Raw genomic sequence first — 23196 nt, forward strand, 5'->3', positions numbered from 1 at the left:
GTTAATAATATCGCTTGGCAAGTGCTAACGACTTCCTTACTAACTATTGGCCTTGGGACAGAAATACTAGATCTCTTCTCCAAGGAAGTCAGACTCCCAGGATTGTTAGGAATGACAAACGATGGCTATGGTCAAGTGCAAAGGTTCACTGATGAAGACAAATTTTAGTTTCTCCTTTTAAGTACAGATCTTTAAAGTTTCAGGGTACCAGAACAAGCATTAGGGAACATGTTGGTGGTGCCCCACAGAGTTACATGAGCAAAAGATGCTTTTCTTGGTAATTTTCACCCGTTGAGTCTCCCTGCAGTAGTTTCAGATTTGTTTCAGGAAATACTTTGTCTAACTTATGGCTTGGTTGATGAGAGGAATTATTTCTTACACTGATTTTATATAAATCAAAAGGGGTTAATGATGAGAATAGTTTTTTGATGTAATTAGATTTTTAAAGAGAATTTTTGCACATTCTCCCCAAAGTAACATCCCCATGCAGGACTCCCACCCCTTTTAGTTTAAATACAACTGTTATAAGCTTGGTTTATGCTGAGTTTTCCAAAAGCATTGATCTCCTGAAAGCAGTGCCACTTGTGAATGAGCTGAAATATTGGAAAAGAGCCCCGAAAATCTCAGTGACAGTGAAGATGTCCATAGGCCACGAGATGTGACTTGTTCATGGCTTGGTTCAGTGCTTTCTAATTTTTCAGCTTGTAACCAATAGCATCTTTTAATTACCAATCAAAAAAAAAAAAACAGTTTTAATGTGGTGTTCATGCAGGATAGATCCACTCTGCCATACGCAATAGTAAGTTCAACTTTTTTTGATTATTATACATCATTCCTTGTGCTAACAAAAGTTAAAAGCTAAATCTCTTTCAAATGGAGTGAGCGCAGAGTGACCTTTTCTGGAGGATCTCCAGGCCTCGAGCCATAAGGAGGGTTTGACCTTCAGCACAGCATTTGTTCAAAGACACAGAGGTTGAAAGTTCTTCTAAATCTTCCCTGCGGCTAAGGGCCAAGACAAAATTCGGAGCACTAACCAAGTGGCTGGCTGTAATTTGAAGCCTAAGCCTTGAGAAAGGTGTTGGATGGACAACAAAATGAGTCCAACCTCAGGCTTGTAGGCACCTTCCCTCAAACAAAATGCAAAATATCACGTGTTGAGAGATTTCTGATGAAGATTCTCGTTGTTACAGACCTTGTCCTTAGATGCCTATGTGGTCTGGGGTTGAGATTGCGTGCACAGTGCCTTTGTTTCACAGAACAGCTGTTCCGTGAAGGTTTTGTAATCCTCGTTGACGTTGGATGGTGTTTTTCTAATTAATTCTCTTCCTTTCTTTCCATTTTCCGTATTTCTCTAGGGTGGCAGCAACTTGCGGATTCTGGGCTTGGTAAAGTCAGATGAAGGATTTTATCAGTGTGTAGCTGAAAATGAAGCTGGAAACGCACAGGCCAGTGCACAGCTAATCATCCCAGAGCCTGGTAAGATGCAAAGGACACAGAATTGCAGATGTAATTAATGCTATTAACATAAAAATCCCAAGCGAGCAGCTACTATTCTTTATTCCCTTTTACTTCTCCAGCTGGCTGGCTGTAGTTAAAAGTGTGTCCAAGCTCTCAGATACTTTGAGACATTTTGTTCACTGAGGCAATTACAGATGCTGGCCTTGTCCTAGAGCTGACTCTGGAGGCCAACTAAACCTGCACGAAGAGCCAACGGCGATGCCTCACCGTCTGTAGGGGAGCTTTGTCCTCCTGAAATAGGAGAAGATGGTCATAAACGGGTGAGGTGATGGAACGAAACAGTCCATAAGCATTCAGGGATTATATATCTAGTTGTGTTAAGCTTTTGTGGAAGGTTTTGTCTTGAGGAAAGGGAAAGAAAAAACATTTTGGCACGGGGCTACCGAGCGCAGCCAACCACTGAGATCATAAGGTTTGTGTCTATGTACTAGAAGGACAAATGCTGCTCTGTTGCTCTGAAATTAATAGTTTTTCGGTTGTATGGGCTGCATTATACAGCAGCATAGGTGTTTTGGTTTACTCTTTTATGTTTTTTTTAAGCCAGCAGAAAGATGTCTTCATCTTAAACCAGACGCCTTGTAAAACGTGGTTAAAAACCTTTCAAAGTTTCTGGGTTGTAAATGATTAATGACCCGCTCCGGGCTGCGGGATGCACTTGCTGCTTCTCAAAGACGATGCCAGGAAGCCGAGGGCATGGGAACGTGCAGAAGCATCGTTCGTTCCCCGATTTGGCCTGGGAAGAGCAGAATCTTTGCAGTCGTGGAGTGATGTAGCTTGGTGGGAGAGCCCTGCCCTTGCAGGATCCTGCCAGCTGAGCGTTTTCCTCATCCCTGTGCAGTCACCAGAGGTGCTGATGAGGTTATCTTCCCTTAGGGACAAAGGTGAAAATGAGAAAGCACTTAGAAACTAGATTTCACGGGCGGACAAAATGCCTGTGTGATATTGAGGAAGGACAGCAGGGATCAGCGAGGCATCATCCTGTTCAAAACCAACCTGTTCCCCTTCAGATGTCGCCGTGGGGAGATGCCGCGTTGTTTTGCCTTTGCTTTTTATTTTCTTTGTTTTCTTTCAAGCCGAATCTGGCATTCAGCTCATGCACTCGGATGATATTTGCATGCACGAACATCTGAAGGAAACGGGCCGTCTCCTACTGGAGGGGGGGTTTAATCTGGCTCTAGGATCAGCCAAAGCGAAACTGGGTTTAACTCAGCGCTGCTCCTACCTCGTCACGAAGTGCTGTCAGTTAATTTTATACCCTGTGTTTATGATGTTGGATTAAAATAGAAGAAAACGAAGAGCAGATACCAAAGAGCTCCAGGACGCCGTTGCGAACTGTCTCCGTTTCCCTTTTTAAGTGATGGATTACTTTTTCCTGGCTGTTTAATCAGCTCTTCAAACAATGCCACTCCAATTCCTCGGAGGTGAAGGGGGGGCCGGCATGCACAGCTGGCGCAGGAGCCAGCTACAAATGCAGATGAAGTGGTAGGGCTGGGGGGAAATATTTCTGCTCTGCTCAGCGGGGGCTCTGGTGGGGGCTGGCGATGACCCAGCTTGGTGGTGTGGCTTTTTATGGGGGTCTCCTCCAATAATTTGGACCGTGCTGAGAGCTAACTGTGTTCTGTATGTTATCTTGGGGGATATTGGAAGTTTAACATGGGTAAAAGGACGTAATGCGAGCTCCCGCAGATAATAACCTTGGCTTTCACTCCTCCAGATGTGGCTGTAGGATGCTGCAAACTCTTTGGGTAGGTGTTGTGCTTAGACTACAAAAAGCCAGCGAGCTGCCTGAGAAACGTAAAATTTCTGTTCTTGGAGAGATGCTGTACTCAGCAGATCGTTATGAACTAGGGTGAAAGAAATGATGGTGGATGGGTTGCGATCCACACATCTTACAGCAAACCAAAGCTCATTTGTTGATTCACCCTTGGGGAAAAGGTGCCTGGGATTATTTCTTCTCCTGTTCCCTTTCTTTCCCATTAACGGCCTTAATGCCAGACTCCAAGCAAGAGACTGCTCACCAGTTGATAATAAATTTATAAACTGCAGCTTTAAATGCTTATTTCTTTAAAAAGCAAAGCAGTAAATAAGAGATATCAAAGGATTTCTCTTCTATCCTAATCTTCAACCATCACATCCTGGGTTTCTCAAGCCACTTGGCTACCTGCTGGCCTCTATTTCTGCCTCGTGACTCTGCCAAAGAACAATTGCTCCTCTGGACCTCCAGGCATGCGTGATCCTATTAAGCAGGTAAAGGAACAAACCCTACAATATGCACTCCTGGTCCAAGTACTGGCAAGCCGGTTCTCAGCAAGAAAAAGCAGCTGAAAGAGATCTCCGTCGGCTGCCTTATTTTTATAACTGTATAAAACCTGTTATTTGCACACCTAGAAAATGAGCAGAGAGCAGCGTGGTGGTGAATGATGGACACGCATAACTTCAGCTGAAGAGAAGATCCCCGAGGAAAATCTTCCTATAAAGAACTTGCAGGCAGTTATTTGCTTTACGCCAGCGGCTCCTCATCCTTCAGATATTCAGAGGACGTGTGGGGGGATTGTTTTATTCTAGCAGGTGAAAGATCAGATAAAGAGAGCCCTGAAATCATCAATGCGCGTATACAGCGGGATAATTATTAGCTGTGTTTCTGCAGGAAATTCCTCGCTAGACAAATCCGCAGCTTAGGAAGATGCCCTCGCTCAGAGGCTGGAAATCAGCCTCTGCAAATCAGCCTTGGCTCTTGGCATCGTAATGCTTGAGCATGTCCCAAATTGGACCTTGTAGGGAGATGGAGAGGGTGCAGAGGGCTGAAACTCTTGGAAAGATCCTCAAGGGGTGAGCCCCAACGAGCTCCGAACACCCCTGCTTGTGCTCGTCTGTTTGTGGTTCAGTTTCTCATTTCCATCCCATCCTTTTCCTTTTTAATTCCTCTGCTTACGGGTTGTGCGGCTGCTTCTCGTCGCACGTTTTCGGCTTAGCAGCTGGCAGATGTAACGGTTTTGCATGTGCAAGATCTTCGCGAGGACTTTGCATTCGTTGTATAATAAGGCTGAGGTTGGGAAACTTGTAAATGACTTTTCCTCGACAAAGAAACAGGGATGAATCAATCTTCAGAAATCATTTTCCCTGAATTCCTATTAGAAAACCATTCTGCGAGGCATCATTTCCCTTTCTTCTAAGTCTCACTTCCTCCTTAAGAAATCAAAACCTATCTACGTGTTAAGAAGTGGAGCTAATTTCTCCATTAAAATTCAGATTTTTAGTCTTTGCAGGTTTGCTGGGAGAGCCAAACGGCGTGCGTTAGTCTTGCTTGAGGTTAGTCTTAAAACTAAGGTGAAATATAAAAGCAGGGTTTTGAATATCGGGAAAAATGAGTGAAAAAAGTAATGAATGGATTTTTTGGGAAGATGTTAGGCAGGTGGATCTTCGTGCTAATAATCCTGGGCTCTCCAGTCTGCCCTCGATGCCCTGAATTAGAACTAGCAAATTTTCCCGAGCTCCTCCGTGCCGTGGAGGAAGACGCGAGGGGCTATTTCAAGGCTCCACTTGCAAATTTCAAAATCGAATGTGTGTATGTACATATAAATCTTGCTGTTTTTTTTTTTTTTTTTTCCTCTGCCGGCATGCGAAATTTATTTTCTGAAGGCTCATTTATTAGGCTGCCAGGGTTGGCCAAAGAGATGCTACAGGGAAAACCTCTGGCAGCAAAACAACAACAAAAGCACCTAAGGACCTGCACGAGGCTCGGGGTTGGGGAGGAGGATGACCTCCTGAACCAACATCGTGTGGTTTTGTGCTGAGACAAGAGCTTTAACCTCCTTGTTTTAGTATGCACAACTGGTAAGCCGCTCGCGTTTATTGCACTGCATGAGCAGTAATAATCATGATAATGGTAAGAATAAATTTGGTTTATATGCTTTTATGGTGGTCTTTGCCATAACATTATGACACCTTACCGGGGATTTATCGCAGACGTACGCAAAAATACGAAATCAGCAGAATATCTTTCTGGTTTAAAATTAAAACAAGGTGTAGAAAGGCCATCCTAGAGGTGCCCAGAAGACTGACCAAAGCTCTGCAAGGGATTGTCTTGGAAGATATTTAGAATTGCTCCTTCTGCAGGTCTTCATGAACAAGGTAGGCAAACATTTTCTAGGAATAACAGAGGTATTTTTAACCCTGCCATAGGATGTTGGAAAGGATTGGTTGAGTTCCTGAGTTCGTTTCTGGTTCTGCTGTCTTTGGATTTAAGTGAATTTTTTTGGAGATTTTCTACCGTAACAGATTCAAGAATTGCACAGTGGAAATCAGGCAGGGAGTATTATATCCAGAGTTTTCTTCGTTTTATTTTTTGGTTTTATTTTCTGGTTTGGACCAGAAAGATTCTGGATGTAGGGACCAGTGTTGTGAGAAATGCTCAGGTGTGAGCAGAGATTTGTTCTTAAAGGCAAGCTTTGGACACAGCTAATGCAGGTAGGGGATGCTTGATCTTGTCCTAAAAATACGTAAAATACATCTTAGTTCCGAGGTGGCAGTCAGATACACGCGACCGTTTGTGTTTCCTGAATCATTTACAACCGTTCTCGTGTTTTCTTTAAAAATTAAAAAGAACACAGAACAAAAGAGTGATCCAAGCACAAAGAGTCTGTAAAGACACGACAGATTTTTTCAGAAAACACTGTGAAATTTCTTGCATATAAGAGAGGAAGAGCTATTGTCACAAACACAGCTGCGTATTAAAATTGATTTAGGATCATCTGAATAAAAGACAGAGGAGTAATAATTTCCTATAGAGCTGTTTACAGTTTCCAAGCCAGCCTTCCCATGATTTTGTGTTTCTAGAACAGGATATGTGTTGATAAATAATAGTCCCGGGAAACTGGAAGGCAATTAACATTTAAGTGGTGTTAATGAAAATATCACTTACCGTATATTAACTTTACGTGGTAATGTCAGAAGAATCACGGGATAGAATAAATAACTGCACAATTAGTTCCCAAACTTCAAGATGTGTCGGAATTGAATTTGGCAGGGAAGCAGAACTGCAGTGCGATGGTTGAAATGTGGAAGTGATGTAATTTCGAGGCTTGTATGAGTTTCCAGACAATTGAATGTAATTAGTATGATAGCTTCGTATCGGAACTCTTACTGCAAGTGTTCCTAGTTTTTTAAATTTTTTATTATTTTAACCTGCAAAAGGAAACCTTTTGGTCTTCACAAGTGTTATATGAATGACTGGGCTTACGTCCCTAAAAGCTTCATTTTTTTTCGTAGCAATTTGAGCGCAGAGAAAACAGGTTTTTGTGAAGAGCTCGTTCAAGAGCCGCTCCTCCGGGTTTGCGTAACCTCAGCACTTTATGTTCTCACCGAGAGCAACACAACCTATTACACATTCAGATAAAGCTGTTGGGAAAAAAAATAATCCATAAAAGGCTCCGAGTCAAATTCTGGAGAAGCTCCTGGTTGAGGTGAGGTCAGCGAAGTTGCACGGGGCTGCGGGAGTGTGCTGCCACCTGGGTGCATCTCTTTGTGCCCCTGGCTGGGGCTTCCCAAGGCTTTTGGGGTGGCTGCCTGTCCCCATTTATGAACTTTCAGGCTCCTTACAGCTTGTAGGAACCTATTTGTGTGTATAAACAGGGATTATAGTTTTACTGGAAGTAGAGGTGGCAGCGCTGGTGTTGGAAGTCCCGGCCGTTCGTGGAGGTCTGTGGTTGTTTGCCATGGGGCTCGATTGGATTTTGTAGGTTATGTAGGCAAAGATTTTCTTCCTTTAAACCGCCTCTAAAGAAAGAGTTGGGAAATTATTGGAGGAAAGACAAACGAGTGCTGAAACTCTTTGTCTGACCCTGGTGTGCCCAGGTTTGTCTGCAGACCTCCCAGTAATTCGCTTGGGTGCCTTCCGCTCGAATGAGTTCAATTTTCCTGGTTAGCTAAGGTGTCCTAAAGATACCCACACCTGAAAGCATTGAGCGTTTTTGCCTTCTGCAGCTGGATACTGGGTAGGAATTGAAGATATTTATGGCTCGTGTCCTTGTAGGCTTGTTCATTTGACCACGTATGGTTGGGTGACCAACTCCAGACCTCACCTGCCATTTCCCAAGCTGAATTTTTAACTTCACTCCTCGCTCGGTCAACTCTTTCCCCCCTTTTCCCAGGCGCTGATTGTTCCCTAACCGTAACATCTTCCTTTAGAAGCACAGATGAAGTTAGACTGCAGAGCTTGCCGGTAATAAGGTCAGGAGATGCATTGTCTGCAGTCCTGAGTGCTGATGAGTTTTTATCCGTGGTGCACCACCTTGTCACCTTCGCGGCAGAAACCTATTTGCTGAGCTGCCGTTTGATCGACGATAAGAAAAGGGAAGAAACAGCTGGATGTGTTTGCTTTATGGGAGAAACATCAAATTAATCTCCGGGCATATTTGTCAGCGATATTAACTTCGTATCTTCGCTTCCTGATGGAAAGATTCAGGGAAAAAAAACCCCAAACACGCGGTCTTACACGTGGCCCTATTTAGGAAGCTGCAAGATATTATATCGGTTTTTGCTTTTATTCATGCTCAGGACCAACGGTACCTGATTTTTACAAAGTACTAATTTAGGGTAGAGTTTATTTGGACCTGTTCAGCCTCAGAATTAGTGCTGAGGGTTGGACGGGCTGTGCAGTGCCACGGTATCCTCGACATCACCGTGGATACGACAGGATCTGGGATTATCCTCAAATATCCTTTGTATCCCCTTAATTTGAGAAGTCACGGGGCATATTCTGGAAATTCCTGGAAGCTGCTTTCCGATCCAGTCGCTGAAGCTTGGCAGCTGTATTTAGGAGAAAATGAGCAGCCAGGCGAGCGCGTCCTTTGCTCGTGTTGAGTGATGCCTTTCCTATACGGCGTGTCACCTGTATCTGCTGGAAATGTACTTCTAAAAGGAGTACAGGGCACGTGCATGAGATACCAAAACCTGCTGCCAATATCGCTCCGGAGACGGCTGCATCGATCCCATTAGCACCTACACCTCCGATCATAAAGGGCTGTGAGCGTTGTCATCCCTTGTAGGTGTGCAAAAAGTGATTTTTTTTTTTTTCCAGCGAAAGATGGGTGGGAGAGGATTCAAAGAGGAAGGAGAAACTCAGGCTCTGCGCCACGTGGAAGGAAATCCATTTAATTCGCCCTGCCTACCCTTGTTGTAGTGTTAAATATAGACCAAATAGTTGAATATGGATTTATGTAATGAGCTCACCGATCGATTTTGGGGCTGAGTTTAGGAGCGGAGAGTCTGTTAAGATCAAAACACCGCCCGGCACCAGCTCGGGGGCAAGGGGAGGACGCTTTTTCCCTTTGGGTTCTGATGCTGATTCAGACCTATTAGGATTTTCTCCGTGGGGTTATTTACACCTGGCAGATCAGAGAGTAATAAGGGAGAAAAAAATAAATAAAAGCCTTAATTATTTAGCTCAAGCGACTCGCTAATAATTTGCAGAAGGCAATTTCTTGGGAGTCGAGGAGCCGGATCCCCGCCAAGGTGCATCTTTCATCTGCCCCTTCCCCTGTCTGGCTCGGTGGCCTCGGTTAGATGTAATTGTAATTGGTGTCTGGGCTGGGATGACAGTGTCAGCCTATCATTTCAGGGTTTAGAGCTGCACATTGGATAGCCAGATTTGTAATTATAATGTGCTTTGCCCCTATTTATATTCAGCAGCGCTCTCGCCTTGCTGTTGCTTTCCCTGGAAGGGGAAAGATTGAGCCGGGGAGGGCTGGCTTGAAAGCAGAGAGGCGTTATTTGTTCCGAAAACACCCCGATTCTCGGAGGAATAGAGGGCCGAGGTGAACAGCCATCAAAAGGTACCTGTCCTGGACCACGGAGGCTGAAATTGGCGCTGTCAAAATTCAACGCGCCGGCCCCTCCCTTAGGAAAAAGCTGAATTTTCCTCCTGAGGATGGCTGAAACGGTGCTATCAGTGCTGTAAGATCGCCGTGCCCTGCTCAGGCTGCTGCACGGAGGGTTTCTGATCCAAGGGCCTCTCAACCACAATTTTTTCAAGGTCCTGTTTGCCTCCAACGTACCCCCTCTCAGCTGCGGTCGCATCAGCGCGGTGACAGATCTGCACAAGTCAGCGACCTCCCAGCAGCGGAGTGGAGATGAGAATTGATTTCCTCATCCTCTGTCACTCGCCTCGACAGGGCAGAAGTTAATTTTGAAGAGGTCCAAGGAAATGATGGGGTGGAAGTGAGCCCTGCTGGCTGCACCCACGGCAGCGCGGAGCTGGCAGCCTGGCTCTGGCCGGGACCATCCTTTGCAAGCAAACACTTAATTTCACGTTCAGGACATTATCCCCTTCAGCCCATTTAATATTTTCCTTTTACCTTCATGACACTATCTTTATTCGCTCGGAAGGATTTCTGGTTCTTTGTCCTGGGTCTACCTTCTGCGGGTTCTTTAATGGAATTAGCATCCTTGCCCCCGAATCGCAGCCGCAGCCAGCGCACGGCACTGCTGCCTCCTGCCTAATGGGATTTGGACCAATAATCCCAAGGGAGTGGCCAAATCCCTCGTGGATTTGGGGGTGAAAGGTGTTCCCACTCCCTTTCATTTCCTATTCACGGGGCTCCTGTCTGCGGAGAGAAACATCAGTCAGAGCAAAGATTAGGTTTGAGAAATTCACACGTTTCTTCAGTTGGTTTCCTAAAACCCTGCCAAAGAGGGAAGGGATTCCTCTAAAAGCATTCACAGCACACAAAAAAATGCAGTTTGAGCATGGAAAAGATTATTTTTAGGACAACAGTTACTTCCCTCTATACCGGGCACCCCAAAAACCCTAGCATACACCGGGAGCCCTCGCTGTGTCCGCTGGAGCAAAGCAGGACCCTCGCTCCCAGCCAGACCTGAGCATCCCCTGCCTGAGGAGTGCTGGCCACAAACTATTGTAGTGTCAGCTATTCCGGGCTCTAAATTATCTCCTGCATATATAGATTTTGGCTTAGCCACATTGACCTCAGGTGGCCACGTTCCTGATTTACGGCGGCTGCCTGGGACTGAATCCATCCCGCGGGAGCAGAGCCGTGGTGAAGAGCTGCGCCTTGGCCTGATGTTAAAGAAATCAAATTTTCAACCCTCTTGCATTGATCTCAGTAATTCTGCTGAAATTAAGGGCAGGCAACCGGGTGGGTATTTATATTTCTCAAAGTTTTGGAAACCCCTTTTGGTCAGCTGCTTTTCCAAGGTGGGCTACCGAGAGAAGCGCCGCGGTGCCGCGCGTGCGCTCGCCGCCTTGGCACGGGGCTGTGGCTCGGAGGGTTTTGTGTCTGCACAGCACGGCTGGCTCCCTGTAGAAGAGTCTAACAAGGATTACAAAGACTTTTCTTCGCAGCTCATAATAACTCATTCTTTTTTAAAGCGGGATTAAAGAAAGCTTAGGTAGTCTTTGCTTACCTTCTTGTTTGTTTTCGCTTTCGGGTTTCTTGTTTTCTTCCCCCCGTTGTTTGTAATTTAGTGTATTACGGTGGATTTCTGAGCTGTTCGGAGATATTAACAGTTTCATTCCAGAAACAGTTGGCAGGATTTTCCCTGCCAAAACCTCGGGATCTTTCCTCCAGGTAACAGCAGCTGTTCCCAGTTGTTGTCATTTCCAACATCTCCGCCAACGGTTTCAGTTGAATAAAGCAACATTTTGCTAATCTCGCGGCGTGGCAGAAAGGACAGGAGTTTGGAAGCATCTGTCGCAGCTACAAAAGAAACAGGAATTGGGTAAAAAGCCCAGGAATCAGGTGAGGATGGGTGCAAGAAATCGCTACAAGAAATAGAGCATTTAGGGCCGTGGCACAGAGAGCCCGACCCTACGTCGCCTACGATGGAGATTCAGGTCCATTTTTTCTGTATGGGAAATAATTGCTGAGGGGAAGGCAGATGAAACCTGCTGAATTTAATGACTTAATTAGGATGATGTTGATAGATCCCCTCCAGTGGTGGTACTTTGCCCTGGGCAGTGCAATATTTGGGGTATGGCCCCGGACAGCAAGGCTGGAGGGAACACCCTTTAGTTCCCACCCAGACCTGGAGCCCAGAAGCACGAAGGAAAGTCTTTGCCTGTGTTATAGCTGTTAAATGTTATCCTTTATTCAAGCCAGATGATGAAATAATAAAAGCGAAGCCAATTTCTATTACCCGTGACCAGATAAAAGTACATAGCTAAAAATCATAAATTAAGACGAATCTTCCTTAAAACAGCTTTGGCTGAAAAAGCCAGGTTGCGGTGGGAGAAGCGTCGAGATTCACAGGAAAGTCATGGAAACGATCAGAGCTTCATCAAGAGGAGACGGAGGGAACTGGAAGGTTTTAATTTAGAAGAACAGAAGACACATGATCCCAGCTTGCAAATGTGCAAGCAGGAGTGGGAAAAGTCCTGGCATCTCTATCACGAAATGTCCCTAAAAGCAGGTTTTTGCTGAACATCTACCAGGAGTCCATTGGTACCTGAGGACGGATGGATGGACAGAAGTGAAATTCCCCGAGAAGTGAAAGAAGAAACCAAAAACGGTGGTAGTGGGGACAAGAAAGATGCTGAGCCTGCTCCTTTTTTCACCTGGTTTCATGACTTTTTGGTATTCTTTCTCAAAGCTCGGTGACAACGTAAGCCCAGTCTACCAGGAAGAATTCATCTCATTTCTGCCTTGACTTCTTTGGATGGGAAGCTGCTCAAAATCAGAACAACTCATTTGGGATTAAACTATGATGTGCGAGATGAGAATCCAGCTTATTATGGTTGTGTTTTTGCAAGGTTTTAGCACTGAGCTGGCTTTCTGACATCTATCTTCCTGTGTAATTGCCTTACAGTAGTAAAAAAAAAACAAAAACAACAAACCCAACCTGCTGATACCCCCAAATTAAGAGCTTTTTCCAGCACGTTGAAGGCGTACTTTGCAATGCCAACTTGAAATCAGGCTTTTTTCAGGGAAATCCAAAGCCATTTTAAAAATTAATGTTGCATATGTAATCTTGTGTGCTTGCACTGCTGTGGTTGCTCCGTGGCTTTCAGCATTGAAATCCCGTTAAGCCTTGCCTTCAGCATGCAAGGAGGAGCTTTTTTGTTGAAATCTGCAGATAAGCAAGCAAAATACAGCTTTATCCCCCAACGTGGGTTCAGTTTAGCCACGGACTTAGTCATTTTGTCTGGTTTTGTTCATCCTCAGCGTGGGATGGGGGAAAACGAATCGGTTTGGGTGCTGAGCTGTGCAATCCAGCATGTCCTTTTGGAGGAAATGGTTTGGGCAGGAGCGGTCCATGCTGAGGATTTCGGATGTGACTATGGACCAGGGCGGAGAAGCTGCGGTTTATTCTGTCTCTGGAGCAACACATGGCCACTTGAGTGAGCTTTTCACTGCCTTGGACACAAGGCTTTAGGTCAAAGGCTGTCCTTGTAGCAAAGGTTTAATGGGGTGATGCCTGCCCACTGCCTGTTTTCCACCAAAATGTTTATTTTGGGCCTGCTCTAAACCAAGTTTTGTGCTCTCCTTCAGCACAGCCTACCCAGGCTTCTGCAAATCCTCCGGCTCCAGCCCTCACTTTGTTCCCTTGTTTGCAGCTTGGCCAGCCCAGGCACAAGACCCCATTGTTTTTGGGGTCTCTCCGTGCCCCGCTGCGCTCCCCCGTGACGCCTTTTCCGCCGCCGCATCCCATTGTGCTCCGGGTCGGGGCCTCTTGAGCCTCCTGGCTTAATAACTTCTCTGCTTCCCCAGCCAACGTTATTAAAATATATTTAGTATTCAGGGATTGAGATCCTGACCTCCTATAATTATTGACACCTATTTAATTTCTCCTTTCATCCGTGGCCAAGCCTGGTACAGCTGCTGTGGCACATGTATATACATCATTGTTGCCAGCACGAGCTGATTGGCATTCATGCTTGAGTGTCTTTTTATTTTCTCCTTGGATGCTGGGAGCAGCCTGAGTAGCTCGGAAACTAAAGAGCTTCATCTATTAGGCGTGACAGATTTGTATTCAGCGGTAAACGCCTGACCTTGCTCAAACTCCCTCATCCATCGCCACCGTCCCCTCCCAGATGAAAGATTTTTTGCTTCCTGCCGGTCGCCTTGGCAACGGGGCGAATTCAGCCCGGGAGAATGGCTAATAAGAAAAGATGTCGGGTGTAAGGATGAGGATGCATCGCGAGGAGCCGCGCTCGCTGCGTACGGACACACAAGGAGCTTTCACGAGATGGATTTTAAAGGCAATGCGATATGGGGAGCGTATTCGCATTACCCTGCACTTAAACAGGCTAAGAAATGAGCTACAATACGCCCTCATGCTGGAGAGCAGTGCGTTTTAGCCTTGAGTTTCATATGGGTACGTAGCAGGGATTGAGCTCTTGAGCAATGAAACTTGACTTTTGGACCCGGGCACCGAGGGGTCAAGTTGTGCCCATCACCCATCTCCAAACCCCGTCCCTCCCCTTCCTCCCCTTGCACCATCTTGGCCAACGTGCCTCCTTAACCCCTCACCAGGACTGGTTTTCGATGGTTTCCCATCTCAGTGAAAATTTAGACTTTGCAGTGAGCCAGAAACATCTTTGGATATCCCGGCTATCCCATATCGTATGTTGCCTTGCATTTATTGCAGCAGGGCTTGGTGAATGTGCTTGTGCAACGGGCTGAGATCGGGCATCTCCACCAGTTGCTTCTGTTTCAATCTGGATAAGGTATGTATAACATATATTTATATGGTTATACAAAACCATACTCAATTTTTTCACATATTGGGTAGTTTACTCCATTGTACAAATTTTATCTTGACTAAGAATTAGTCATTCAGTTCTCATAATTCCCGTTGCACACTCAGATGAACCATTCACGCTCCATAAATGCGTACCCTTGGCTTCTTTGGGTCATTTGAGGGATTTTTTGGGGACAGTGAGGGTTTGCCGGGCCCTGAGGATCTCCCTGGCAGCCTGCAACAGTTGCTTGCGTGCAAACAGCTGTCCTGGTAGATAGAGTTGAGGGTTGGGCAGTGGGGTTGGGGGTCCTGATGGGACAGGGGGGACTGGGGGCACCCAAGGCTCCCTGCCCACCCTGACAGGTCTCTGAGTCTGTGAAAGAAAGGGTGAAATTGGGAAAAGAAAGTACGATTGTGGTCTTACTGCAAGATGAAGTTCATAATTAAATAGATACCGCGTAATTAATCAGCTAGGAAATCCTCAGGTTGAGTAGCTGGCTTGGCAGAATTAAGAAAGAAGCAAAGATGAATCATTTAAAGCAAGACATGAAGGATTATTTTTAAGAAGTAAGCTCCTTCTGCTAACATGAACGCGGTCAGCTTCAAAAGGGAAGGAGGACGTGCTAGGAGGGAAAAGAAAAAAGCTGCCTGGTGTTCTTGTTAAAAACATAAACACCATTCACATGTTTAATGGATTAAAATCAAGTCGCTCTTGATACTTTAATGACAGGGGAATAGTCTCTGGGTTGGGTGTCTTGGGTTGGGTGGAGGTTGTCACTGGGACGGATGCTGTTCAGTGCCTAAGAGTGATGACCTGAAAATAAATACGAGCTGCTTATCACCGGAGTTAAATGGGTTTGAGATGGATACACAGCGTGATTTGGCCATCGGAGCAAGCTAAGCCTATTCCAAGGGTAAGTTTTAACTCTAGGCAATTATGAAATAAGGCATGCAGGAATAAAGGAGTAAGGATTAAGAAAGGAATAAGGAAGTCGGCAACATCTGGTGAAAGCAAAAAGGACAGAGGAGGAACAATGCATTCAGACAAACCCTTGTGGGTGCTACGAAGAGGGTTAATTAATTAATTAATTAATAATGCTGCGATGTCTCCCCATTGCACCACCGCGGCTACGTCTCCCATCAGCGTTGGGTGGCTTTCTCCAACTTTTGTTGGCTTTCTCTGAGATACCTTCCAGCTAGACCCAAATCATCGAAACGCAGTGCTGTGTATGCTACAGGAATTAAATTAATCTATTTTGTTATTCCTGTGTGGGAAGCCAAGATAAATAGCCTTGTACTTCGTGAATCCGGTGTTACATCACTGCAGGGGTGCGATGCTGAAATCTGCGGGATTTTGGTTAGGTTGGCCCCGAAAAGAGGATAGATGGCTGTCTGGTGAGGGAGTATCACAAAACGTTTTACTGAGTTGATTCAATTTTAATTTTCATCTAATTGGCAAAAATGAAATTACGTTCAAATGAAATGAGCCCAGAGGAATACTTCACGCTACTATTTCTAAAGGGAAAGGCAAACGTTCAGCAAAAGAATGAAGAAAATTCTGAATTTGTAGAAATTTCTGTTTTCCTTGGGAGTAGAATTAAAATTCATTCAGGTGGTTTGGGGTTTGGGAGAGGAAGGGTGGTACAGGTTGGGGGGGAAGTTTTTCTCTTTTCAGCAGCCTTGGTGGGGAGGCAAGAAGGCATGTGTTGCTCTTCCTGCAATACAACAAAATTCGTTGTTCGTGTTGATAGATTGAAGAGTGTAGGTAGCTGAATTACACAGGATGCCTTCAGTGAGACCAGCAGTAGGAAGGGATGTGATTGTCACGTTTAATGAAGTGTAGGGTACTCTCATCTATATGATTATTATTTTTTTAAACGCGGCGCTGAAGATGCCATTATAGAAAACTCTTCTAGTATGGAAATCTACCGAGTGATGGAGGGGGAGAAGATAGAGCTGATGCTAGCAGAAGGAAACTATTGAAACAAATAAATCCTACTAAATGTTTAAATTAAAAAAAAAAAAACAAAACCACGCAGGGAGATGCACAGGTACATTTGCAAGTCTGTTTGCAGACAGATGCTCCTCTACAGAAGCTATAATGCAAGGTCTCGGCGACCTTGACAGAATTTGCTGGGGGCAGTCTCTGTACAAAGAGGAAAACACTCTTTAATAATTTTTCCAATATGTTAGTCACACCCTGGCTTTCACTCAGCATCAGATATGCATGAGTCTTTTCCTAGCATTTCCTTCTTCGTTAAAACTATCGGGCTGTATTCTGCTCTCCACATGACTTATTTTGATTTTTTACTGGGAGCGTTGTGCATCTTTTTTTTTTTTTTTTTTTTTTTTTTTCTTTTTTTTTTGGTGTAGCAAGAAAAGGGAAAAGAGCCATGTCCTCTGCTGAGCCGTTTCGGATCCGTCCGGGCTGGTTGATGCATTATGGATGCTGGATCCCAAAGTAGGCTTGTTTGTTTTGGCTCTGCTTCCAGGACCCCGGTGCCACAGAATCAATATTGTTTAACGTCAATCTTGCCAGTGCTTCCTTTCTTTGGGGAATGAAATTAATTTTCTTCAACTTGGCACGTATGGGACGACAGCGTCCCCCCTGACCTACCGCTTGAGCATATGCAATTATCCTAAGAGTGGAGGTTGTGAAGGAAACAGCTTTTAAAGCATCAGACGTGTCAGCTCTAGGACACCAGCAAGTGCTAGGCTGAGCCGGCTCTCCCATGATACTGCCCAGTTTCTAACCTCTGCTGGGCAGAGAAAAGGTAGGTTTTGGATGTTTTGTTATGTACGGCTGGCACTCTGCTGCTTCCCAACTCATGAAAACCCATTCCGTGTTGAGATTCCTTGGTGAAAGTACCTAAAAACACAAGTGCGTTTTTGTCTGTGTTTTACTGGCTTGGTCACGTGGAGCGTGGAGTTAGGAAAGTGTAGAAAAGTAGTATTTTGTCTTTTTTTTCTGATAACCTTATGAATTATCTTTACTTCATTTTTTTTTTTTTTTTTTAACATTAGATATAAAACGGATTGCAAGCAGACCCTTAAAAAGCTGTCCATAGCCCCTCTGCACACCCACCCACCATGACTCCTCTTAATCCCATCTACATTTGAGCATCGAAACTGTCGTCTTCCACTTTCAACGAGTTGTACGTCCTCATTCCCAGCCCTGGGGTGGTAGAGGGCAGTGGGTTTTTGCTTTGTCTTCCCAGTTTTGCATGAATTTCTTGGGGTTGGAAAATGGAACGGCTTTTCTGCTCTAGGTAGATTATTTTCTTATCAGTTCCTGCCAATTTCTATTCTAACGCTTTGGCTTTTTTTTTTTTTTACCATCCTGCCAGCCTTGGGAGAATTATTCTAGTGTGACCACTGTTTGAATGTACTCTTTGGTGTACTCCTGAGTTGTGCCGGAGGCAGTTTGTCTGCCTGCCATTTCTTACATTACCCCGATGACCCGAGAAAGAAAGCACAATCTGTAAAGCAGAAAATGGTATACTGTTTAAAGGAGTGTTTTGCATTTAGCCAGACTTCTTTTTTTATTTTTATTTTTTATTCTTCAGCTTTATTTGAATATATGAATTTAAACCACTCACTTTTCATTTAGGGACCATCACAGAAACCCAGCCAGTTGCAGCTCTGCGGATGCGGGTGTTATTCTCTCCTGCATTTCCATTCCTAAGGAAAAAGGAGCAAATATTTTACATTCTTATCCTCAAGAGAGCTGAATGCAGGCCACTATGACTTACCTGAGGGTAACAAATGGTATCCAAGGCAAATTTGAGCTGGGCTTAGTGGGACTGCCGGTAAATCCAGACCCTATTCAGCTCTCAGGATGCGTCCGTGCTGACAAGGGAAATGCAAAACCATGCTTTATGCCTCTCTTTTTGTGCCGTTGGAGAATTCATTGCTTAGTTTTTATCCGTCTCTCTCTTCTGTCTGGTCCTTGCTCTGCCTGTGACCAGTACGATGGTTTAGGGTTTTTTAACCCTGTTCACGGATCGCTCGCTATTCCTCAGCTCTCTGGCCCTTCACTTTCACAGTTTGTGTCTAATAATTTGCCAGAACTGGCAAAAAAAACAAGTAGAGCTCCCTTCACCTGTACTGTTTTCTGCAAATGGGGACACTGTGGTAATGCATCTCTATGGTGCTTTGAGTGGGTTGAGGTTTTTGTAGGATTAGGCCCTTTGCAACGTGGCGTTAGGCTTTCTGTGAGCCAGACTGCTTCAGAACCGCAATAAAAAACACAGTGAGTATAGGGTTTGCATTGTCCTATGCCCTTGGTGATATTTACAAAGCATAATATAATCATTTTCATGTGGGTTTGATGACTTTCAGCCAAGTGTGCGTTAACGGCACCACTTGGTAGGGCGTGTTTCAAACCTTGGCGGTGCCCCGTTGGAAAACGCTACCTCTTCTAATGAGAAACTGGCTGTTTTCTGCTCTGTAGAAGAAGGTTAGCATGTGGGAGAAGAGCAAATGTTTGCCAGCACCGTCGTGTGTTCCCCAGAGAGCCAGCTCCTGCCGAAGTTACGGGCCTTCACAAGGCCTTGTGTTGGGGAGTACCTCAGCAGGCCTTGAAGGACAAACACACAAAATGGCTTCTGTGCTTAGGTTTTGATTTCATAAATTTTCTTTTCTGATGGGAAACTTTGTTTCTGGGAAGATTTCTCAAGCCTTAGGAGATTCCTCATGCTCCAGGGGGTGATCTTCCATGCCTGTAATAGCCACCAAGATGGAATTTTCTCTTGTTATTTGACATTTTTCCTCCCATTCTTCCCTGTCTTAAGGAAGCTTCAGGGCAAGTGTCTTCCTCACCATCCGAGATCAGATCTATTCCTCTCTTTCAAGCAGTGTTATTTAGAACCCAATTCCAATTTCCTAAGGCTACTTACTGCCTGAAGCCGACAGATGTGGCCTCTTCCCAGGAGATGACTTCCAGTGGAGCATCTCATCGCTGGTGCGTGCTCCTTGCCTTTATTCTTGCAGGCTCCCAGTTCAATGAGACAATTTGTCTGCTCCTCAAGGTCACTAGCTGCTCACCTGACGTTTCTGAGCACGACATGGTATATTTTTTTATTATAACACACAATAAAAGCTTATGTATGGGTTGGGAATACCCTGAAGACATATCTTGTGGTTCTTCAGCTCCTCGGGTCTTGGCATAGCAATTACTAGCTCTTTGTACAAAGGTCCAAGAAGAATGATCTTTTCTATTTTTTCCTCATCTATTCCTTCACCTCCAGTCTTTGTACAAAGAATTCTCAAAGGCTTTCTGATTTTCATGCTTACATGGCCATACTCTTTGTGGACAATATCACCCCTATCGACAATACTGTGATGATCTTTGTCACCACAGTGTCAAGGACTCATGAGTTTTTAGGAAACTGGCTGTTAGTTTTTTTTATTTTTCTTTTTAATGTTTCTTCCTTTCTCTGCATTAAATGTGTTTCTATATATTTTTTTTTATGTGTGTAAAAAATGATTTGTTTCCACTTCTTTTCTTGCTGTCTCGTATTTTCATTAGCGTAGCTTTATATGCTAGTAGCACTTCCAGTATTCTTTATCAATCACGTTTTTATCAAATAAAAATTCCTGATTTATATTATAGCCCCTTTATTGCAGGGAGTCATAGAATTCAGTATGTTCAGCAAGATCTGTAAAAAAAAAAAAAAAAGATATTCTGAAGTTTTCTGTTGTTGCTTTCTCCTTCAAACAAAACTAAACAAAAACCCCCAACCTCATCCCACTTTAAAGTCTCAGAGTAATTTGTTTCTCTGTGTAAATAAAACATGAAAACCTTTGTATCATTTGAGAAGTAAAAAATCTCTTCTCAGAAGTATGAAATCTTTATGTAAAGAGTCCATTATTCCCCTAGTTATTCAAGCGGAGGATTTCCATGCAGCTTGTGGAAAGACAGGGGGAAGAAAAATGGGCAGGTTTCCTCTCCGTGGTGCTGGGCCCTTTTTCACGATGCAAAATGAAGTTTCAGCCTTTAAAATTTCAAACCCTGCCTAAAAATAAATGTCTGTGAATGGCTGGGCAGCTCAGATGGCTTCTCCGATGCACCGACTTGTGCCGTGGAAGCGAGTTACTTGGAGAGGTCGGAGATTTTGGTGGCACAAACTGTTCTGCTTCGGGCTCCTTGCAGCCTGTGCTGGAAGAGAGCTGGCGGTGAAATATTTAGCTCCATTTTCCCATCAGTGAATAGCTGGAAAATAACTCCGCTGACGGGGGCTGGTGATTGTTTACATCTGACTGCAATCTTTGGTGAATCATCTTTCATAAGTGCTGTGGGGAAAAAATTATTTATTTTTTCTGTCATCTGAGCTGCAGCTGGAAATACCTCAGCTGGAAAAAAACTTTTCTTGTGCTAGAACTGACTTCATCATGTTTTGTTCCGTTGCCTTGTTTCAACTTTTCCCATTGTAATGCTGGATTTAGCAGGTTCCCATCTACACCGGTGTCTCCTGTTATCGTTGCATCCAAGACCGGTTACGTGCCATGATGGGTAGGCTTTTGGGGGGGGTCCATCGAAGCATCCTCCCCCAGCTCCTTCTCCCTTTTTTCCTTGAAAAATGACTAAAGGTCTCAGGCTCATCCAAATGCACAAACGTTTCTCTCGCTCTTTTATCTCAAATTTCTTCTCAAGACAGGAAAACCACTTCTGCCTGGCTCTGAATAATAACGGAGAGCACGGAGAGCCTCGCTGATATCAAAGCGTTCGGGGTGTAAGCACAGCTCAGTGTGAATAAGGCTATCATAATTCATCCCTCCGACATCAGATGCTTTCCTGTAATTTTTAATTCTTTATATAGCCACATGGGCCTAATCTGTACCTTCAAAAGCAACGAGGAGCTTGCCCTTGGCTTCAGGGCGAGGAGGTGCCCAGGCATTCCTACACGGGCTGTTTGAAACTCAGCTCTAGAGGTCTTAATTTTTCTATTTTTTTAAATAGTTTCTTCTCGCTGCTTTTGTGTGTTAGAGGGCTATTCCCTCTGGTACCAAACTTAATGCAGGGGAATGTAATAAACTAAAAGCAAATTAACTGTGTTATTCCAAATTCTCTGAGCTCGCACAATCAGTCTTGTAATTTTCAAAGGACGCAGTAGAAAACTTGCAAGACTAATAATCATAATTATTATGAATAATGAATCCTGAGATTATTACACAATAAAAACACGCCCTCCCATGCTGTGTCTTACTGTTCAATTATTTAAAGCTCCCTGACAATTATAAACTCCCTTTAAGTCTGTCTCCTTGTATGATGAGGAGCTGTAACCCCAGCCACAGCAGCTTTTTTATCATTTCAGTTCAAAATAAAACTGCATTTAATATTTCAAAAAGATTTTTTTCTTTAGTCCTCCATTTTTTTTTCTTTTTTTTTTTTTTTTCTAATAAATACTGTGGTTTCTTTTTTTTTTTTTTTACAAGCGTTATCAAGGAGAAAAAGCAAGCAACATTTCAAACCGAAGTGCTGTGATTATGTTCTCCCAGGAACAGAGCTGGGGGAAGAGGATTGTGTCGCCTTCTTAAAAAAAAAAATTAACTGTACCAGAAAACTGAATTATATATTAATATTTGTCAATTTGATAAGAATTCTGTTGATTCAGCTTAGAAGCACCAAGCGGCAAGCTTCTCTAACTCAGCCGTGGCAAAGCTGCTCAGCTTCCCAGCATTTGTCAACCCTGTCCAGGCATTGCAGGTAAAACAGCGTTTTCTTCAATTTTCCCAATTTCCCCATTTTTTATGTTTATTTTTTTGAGAGCCAGGGGTGCAGCAGGAACAAATTTCTTGCAGAATTTTTTTTCTGCAAGAATTCATAACTTTAACCCAAAGAATTTCCTCTGGATGCCCCGTGTGGCTATTCAGTAGAATTATTTCCAGATCAAATCTTAGCTCCCGTGTAAAGCAAATAGCTTCAAAATGATTTTTTTTCCCCTGTACCGAGTAAAATATTTCTCCCGTTCGATCCCCCGTATCCTTCCCCTCACCAAATGCTGGTGGGTGGTTCTCTGCTGAGAAATTGCGACCTAATAGGTAAGGAGAAGGTTGGAAATTACAGGTGATTGAAGAGGGAATTAGAATGGTAGAAAGCCAGCAATTTTTAAGATGCTACTGTAACTACCACCATTATGTCTAATTCTTTTTAAGTCTATGGCAAAGTAGATAATGTTAACAAAACTATTAGTATCACTGCACACGGCTATAAATATCCTGTTGTCTCAGAGTAACCGCTCTTCTAGCAGGGCACGGTGAGTTTCATTAATGTACAGATTAGTTCTGCTGCTTGCTTGCTTTTATCTATAAATTCAATATTATAGAGAAAACGTATCTGAAGAAATATGTGTGTGTTTTTTTTTTTTTTTTTCAGTGCTTTCTGCTGTGATAATAGTCTCGGAATTAGTATTCAACCCATCCAATTGCTGCTTTTCCACCTGGCTTAGGTGGGGAGATGGTTTTTAGGAAGGACACAACCCTGCCATCTCCGACTTTGATTCCTGTGATCTGCCACCGAGCTTTCTAATGGGTTTATTAGAGGTTGTAGGTACGAGTTCTCTGGCTGGGAAACCTCTTAATTACTAATTTTCTTTGGAGCAATTGCTCTGGGGGCGATGTAGCTGATGAAGCTTGCTTTCCTACAGAATTGCATCCTTCAGGTTCATGCCTTGGACCTGCAATAATCCCCACTGGGGTCCTTTCCTGACCCCTCATCCCCTAAATTTCATGCCCCACCATGAGGAAATGCAGTAATAACCATCAATTGTCTGCCCCCAGAGCAGAAGCAGCTACGTGAGTACATTTTGGGTACTTGATGCAAGGCTGACGTTGGCCAAACCCGTACGTAAGGCAGAATAGAGTCACTAAATTCCCTTTGAAGCCTGGGACACCACATCCAGGCATCGACTTTGATTAAATCCTCGATATTTCATTTTTTTGAGCTCCATAATCTTGTGTGGATTTCGGTTAGAATTGGCC

At 44.1% G+C, this 23196-nt stretch overlaps 1 protein-coding gene across 2 annotated transcripts in view; it reads left to right on the forward strand.

Annotated features, from left to right (window-relative positions):
- DCC (DCC netrin 1 receptor) overlaps window positions 1-23196 on the forward strand; it is a 347209-nt gene that overhangs the window by 190559 nt on the left and 133454 nt on the right. For both annotated transcript variants that reach the window (XM_068665177.1, XM_068665176.1), the window contains one exon: window positions 1356-1476. In XM_068665177.1, the coding sequence (XP_068521278.1) occupies window positions 1356-1476 (121 nt within the window). The remainder of the gene's footprint in view (window positions 1-1355; window positions 1477-23196) is intronic.

This window comes from Anas acuta, chromosome W (assembly GCF_963932015.1).
Source record: "Anas acuta chromosome W, bAnaAcu1.1, whole genome shotgun sequence".
NCBI classification, from domain to species: Eukaryota; Metazoa; Chordata; class Aves; order Anseriformes; family Anatidae; genus Anas; species Anas acuta.